This window comes from Anoplolepis gracilipes, chromosome 7 (genome assembly GCF_047496725.1).
Source record: "Anoplolepis gracilipes chromosome 7, ASM4749672v1, whole genome shotgun sequence".
NCBI lineage: Eukaryota > Metazoa > Arthropoda > Insecta > Hymenoptera > Formicidae > Anoplolepis > Anoplolepis gracilipes.
Window position 1 is genome coordinate 3,567,556 of NC_132976.1, and position 5,930 is coordinate 3,573,485.

General features: G+C 26.3%; 1 protein-coding gene across 1 annotated transcript; it reads right to left on the bottom strand.

Annotated features, from left to right (window-relative positions):
- Positions 1 to 351: 351 nt before the first annotated feature.
- LOC140667753 (uncharacterized) lies at positions 352 to 4,300 on the bottom strand. Its single transcript, XM_072895967.1, has 8 exons — positions 3,964 to 4,300; positions 2,852 to 3,166; positions 2,239 to 2,716; positions 1,991 to 2,130; positions 1,779 to 1,884; positions 1,497 to 1,589; positions 738 to 1,068; positions 352 to 647 (listed from the first exon to the last, which is right to left on the bottom strand). The coding sequence occupies exons 1-8, from the start codon at positions 4,125 to 4,127 to the stop codon at positions 490 to 492; spliced, it is 1,785 nt and encodes a 594-aa protein (XP_072752068.1). The 5' UTR covers positions 4,128 to 4,300; the 3' UTR covers positions 352 to 489.
- Between the last annotated feature and the right edge of the window lie 1,630 nt (positions 4,301 to 5,930).

Below are 5,930 nucleotides of genomic sequence, written 5' to 3' on the forward strand. Positions count from 1 at the left end.
AATTCTTTGAAAAGAAAATGAATGCATACTTGCCTTTTGTTTATTACATATGTTTATGATGTAAAAGGATACATAGATATTCAGAAAATTCATATTTAAAAGAGTCTAAAACATGGATTTTCTAAAATTCTTATATTACATATTTAATCATTTTATTGTAGTTATTTATCGTAATTATTTTGTGAAAATTTTGTGATAAAATTTTTAATATGATAAATACATATAATGATACTTTTGTCTGTGAAATAACCGCGCGCGCGTTTCACGCATTTTTCATCTATACATTTATGTAAAATTGTATATATATTATTGTAATAATATTTTACAGTTATAATTTTTATTTTGCAAATTATTAATTGCATATAATACATTCCATTTAATTTATAAAATAATATTTAATTTTACAATACTTAGTAAATATTATTTATAATGTAATATTTAATATAAATTTTGTATATTTGAAATATTGTAATAATGTAATTTAGATTATTAATTCTTAGACATTATTCTGGCTGTTACAGCGGCGTCGTGCGGGTAAAGTCCTGCCAGCATTTCGTTTGGTAGATAATGCGTGCCTTCGAATCTACAGAAATAGCGTCCTATTACAGTATTATCGATGCATTTGGGCGTTGCTAAGGATATAGCGTCTAAAATAAAAAACGCAAACAAAAATTAATTATTTATAATTAATTATAAGATAAACTAAATAATAAATAAAAAGAATAAAAAATTTCTACCTTCTTCCACGTAACACATTTCATTATTTTCCGAAAGAATTATATAATGTGTTTGTTGTTTTATACAATCAGACAAGGTATTTTGCTTGAATGTCTCGAATTTAAAACGACATAAAGGTTCACTACATATTTTCAAGGGTAAAATTAAGCGCGTATCTTCGCAAGGTATTTCGGACAACTTAACATTATTACGGTCTACATATCGATGCCATCCAATTATCACGCCGACAAAACGATGTGCAGATTCAATACCAAATGTTACAATCATTCCAACTGCAAATTCTACATCTTGTGGTCTTGACTGCGACGTTTTATCAACGTAAAGTTTGAGCTAAAAAGAAATATCAGACTTTAAATAATATTTCTTGTCAAATGATTCCTAAATAGACTTGTTTAGCAAATTAAATTACAACTAAATTATAGGCAATTGTTGGGACATGTTGAATGCACCTCACTCGCGCGCAGGCGTGCGCTGGCGCACGGGTCGCGTAGCGCGTAGCCACGACGATTATTACGTCGAGAGAACTGCTCTCTGATTGTTATACCTTTGTGCGACTGATTTCATTGACAATGAATGAATAGACGAGTTTAAAGATACTTGCAAGTGCTGAGTGTATGTTGTAACATCTTGATTATCCCAGAGACCCAACAATAATTATAATTATTATATATTATGTAATAGTGTTATCAGAAAGAAACTTCAGAGATATTTCTTTTTGTTAGTATTATAAATGTGCGACAAATATTGTATTAACATACCTGTTTGAACGTGTTTGATCCGTTCATGCAAATCAGCGCAGCATTATAGAATTCGTTATAATAGCAAAATAGTCTTGTAAATTTCTGTTCTATCTGTAGAAAAAAAAATAACATTTAAACAGCGTTTCAAGTACAAATGAGAAAATCAGAAATTGTATAATCCATTTTGCATATATAGAGCTTTTATAATTAATATATTTGTTAGAAGCAAGTTTATTAATTAGTATTAAAATTAATAGTAATTATACATATAATTATACATATAATAATTGCAACGCTAACCATTTCAGTATTTAATACATGAAAATTGTCAGAAGACTGTTGTATTAAATCATTTGTGCCAGACTTTATGGTAAAACATCTTACATTTCTTGAATTATCCGTAGAGCTATAATAGTAAAATATTATAGATAAATATATATGTACATGTATGATGAGAGTAACTTAAAAATACTGAAAGATTCAGAGAATATCAAATGTAATACTATACTTACTAATTTGGTTTCCAATATACGCACATACCAAAACAAAGCGATTTTGGCTCTATTATATCGCAATGTAGACCAAGTCTTCTGGCCACACTGTTATATATTATTAATACTATTAATTCATGGCCATATTTATTTTCTAAGACCTATACCAGAAATTATAATAGAGAAGTTAATGAATACATATTTTTAAGATATAACGAACATATGGTTTACAACATAATATTAGTGTATTAAAATTCATAATAACTTACATAATCTATACACATATAACGTTTGAATTCTTTCAAATTGGTTGGGTCATCGGCTACAGTACATCTCAATTGTTCCAAGCTGCATGCTCGAAAGTTTAATTTGCCAAATAGATATTCCTCGAGTGTATCCAGAATTTTTGTTCCTTCCGCTTTGTTCCAATAACTCTCGTAGATATTGTTGTTTTTCCAATAGGAAAAATTTTCAGCGAACATCGAGAATATCGAATGGTCGGGATATTTTTGTCTGAGGCAATTTAGTATCTCTTGTGCAATGTTATCTAATGACATTTTTACGCATGAATAAGATGATTCCTGGAGTTGAAATTTTCTTGCGAAAATGGTAGCAAGTAGTTCCAAAAGCTGCTCTCTGTCAGATTGTTTAAAATAAAATCTGTGCAATCTTGTGTATACCCGCTTAAGGTGAAGAAATATACAAAGTTGTGTATTGCAATATCTTTCCGTTAGATCGCAACCTCTTCTGAAAAATTTACATATTGAATGTACAATAACTACATTATTTTAGAGATTAGTTGAACTTTATATAACTACAAATTTATACCAATTGTCTTACAATCTAATATTAAATAATTTTACTAAATTAAATAAATCTTACCGTGGAGATTGAGCGAGCAAATTTTCAATTTCATCCACGAGAAAACTAATTTTTAGGTCATCTTTAAATTTATTTTTTAAATGAAATAAATCGGAAAAAAATATATTATAATGAAATTCACTTATTAAATTATCAATTGATTTATTATTAAAATAAATTCTTTTAATCATTTGAAACACGTAATTCCGTGATTGTCTTGCACAATTTATGCCTGTTTTAATAAATGTTATATCTCTTTTATTATTTTGTTTGTTCTTTTCAGATTGCACCTTGTCTTTGAACTGCCTGTCATAATGTCTTTTCGCATTAGGCCATCTGAAATTGAAACAAAAATATTTTTATAAACATTTATTAAAAATATTAAATAAAAAATTAATTATAATAAAAATTGTTATTACATCAATAATAAATTTTTAAAGGAATAAATTTTTTAAAATTCATAATATTCAGAATATTAATCTTTTTGTTAACGCAAAAAAGAATGCGTAAGTAATAATTCTTAAAATTGTAAATTATAATTAAATTTTACACACTGTAACAATAATATAAATTCCTCACAACAATTAGAGGAATATTTGAATTTTCTTAAAAAATAGACAAAATTTAACCAGCTGTTACTTCCTTAAAAATGAACAAAATTAAAAAAAAGAGTTTTAAAGCTTAAACGCTTTATTTTCGAAAGCTTACCATTATTTTTACATTTCTGTGAGTTTTACTTTATGTGTATAAATTGCAACTTTTTATATTAAGCAAATATATTGTTATGTTAGATTAAATCTCGATCAGTACTCCAGCATACTCTTAAGAAACGTCTTTAATTTTGAAAGAAAATAAAATAATTAAATTAATTAAATGTATAATAAAATGAATAAAGTTTTAATATTTCAAAAAAATTTTTTAAATTTTTGAAAATAATTTCTTGTGTTCTCTTTTTTGCTTTTATTAATACGTTTTCTTACCCGTTTTTATATTATTCAATTGAATCTTTTCATCTGTGTTTGTTTCATTATATTTTGTATTTCATTTAAAAAAATATATTTTTGCAAAAGTAACACATTGTAAGATAGGTCAATGGAATTAGAATTACAAAAATTTTACGAATGAAAAATTACCTTTGGAAAAACTTTTTTTTAAAAAAGCAATATTTTTTGTTTTTGGCTGCCCATCGGAATTGCTTGCACACGAATCTGAAGTTAATGATATCTTCAATGCTAATATCATTGTAGCCAAGAATTTTGTCTATAACCTCTTGAGGTAAGCACATTATCGTAGCCATAATAAAAATAATTAAGTAAAACACAAAAATATTGTAATTTGAGAAGATCAGAATATACTATTTGGATATTATTAATCTGGCGTATTATTAAACACACAAAATTTCAACTGCAAATTTATTCTCGTCTGTCTCTTGTAGAGAGCACGTGTCTTATGTACACTATATATTTCTCACATTCAGTCTAGCCTTTCGGATATTCTGTAAACCTAGTAAAGTTTCTCCCACTATACATTTGTCACGTGACAATGCGTACAAAAAAAAATTTCTTTGAAAGACAGAATGTTTCGGTTGATGCGTATTTATGCGAGAAATTCTTTGTGTTTTTATGTATAAAAGTTTTATTCTTTCCGAACAGGTAAAAATTCTTTGAAAAAAATCGCATGCATACTTACCTTTTGTTTATTACATATGTTTATGATGTAAAAGGATACATAGATATTCAGAAAATTCATATTTAAAAGAGTCTAAAACATGGATTTTCTAAAATTCTTATATTACATATTTAATCATTTTATCGTAGTTATTTATCGTAATTGTTTTGTGAAAATTTTGTTCCAAAATTTTTAATATGATAAATACATATAATGATACCTTTGTCTGTGAAATAACCGCGCGCGCGTTTCACGCATTTTCCATCTATACATTTATGTAAAATTGTATATATATTATTGTAATAATATTTTCAGTCATAATTTTTATTTTGCAAATTAATAATTGCATATAATACATTCCATTTAATTTATAAAATAATATTTAATTTTACAATACTTAGTAAATATTATTTATAATATAATATTTAATATAAATTTTGTATATTTGAAATATTGTAATAATGTAATTTAGATTATTAATTCTTAGACATTATTCTGGCTGTTACAGCGGCGTCGTGCGGGTAAAGTCCTGCCAGCATTTCGTTTGGTACATAATGCGTGCCTTCGAATTTACAAAAATAGCGTCCTATTTCAGAATTATCGATGCATTTGGGTGTTGCTAAGGATATAGCGTCTAAAATAAAAAATGCAAACAAAAATTAATTATTTATAATTAATTATAAGATAAACTAAATAATAAATAAAAAGAATAAAAAATTTCTACCTTCTTCCACGTAACACATTTCATTATTTTCCGAAAGAATTATATAATGTGTTTGTTGTTTTATACAATCAGACAAGGTATTTCGCTTGAATGTCTCGAATTTAAAACGACATAAAGGTTTACTACATAATTTCAAGGGTAAAATTGAGTGCGTATCTTCAATTGTTTCGGACAACTTAACATTATTACGGTCTACATATCGATGCCATCCAATTATTACGCCCATAAAATTATCTTTAGGTTTATTACCAAATGTTACAATCATACCGACTGCAAATTTTACATTTTGTGGCCTTGACTGCAATGTTTTATTAACATAAAATTTGTGCTGGAAAGAAAGATCAGACTTTATATAATAATTCTTGTTAAGTGATTCCTTGAACATACTTCTTTACCAAATTAAACTACAGATAATCGTATGTCTTATCAGAAAAAAATCTCAGAGAAATTTGTTTCTGCTATTATTATATAATAACATATTATTATATAATACATAATATGCGACACATATAATATTAACATACCTTTTTAAAAGTGTTAATTTCATTAGTGTATAACAGTGAAAGGTTTTGAGTATGTTTACAATTCCATATCAGTCCATAAAATATTAAGCATAGCTGTAAAAAATATTTAACATCTAAACACAGCCCTAATTATGAACAAGAAAATAAGAAATTGTATAATTCTTTTTACCTTCAAAGCTTGTTT

Coding starts and splice junctions, on each gene's coding strand:
- LOC140667753 (XM_072895967.1), bottom strand. CDS start 4,127: ATGGCTACGATAATGTGCTTACCTCAAGAGGTTATAGACAAAATTCTT. Junction 2,131..2,238: donor GTTATATGTGTATAGATTAT/GTAAGTTATTAT, acceptor TTTCTGGTATAG/GTCTTAGAAAATAAATATGG. Junction 648..737: donor AATGTGTTACGTGGAAGAAG/GTAGAAATTTTT, acceptor TTTTTATTTTAG/ACGCTATATCCTTAGCAACG.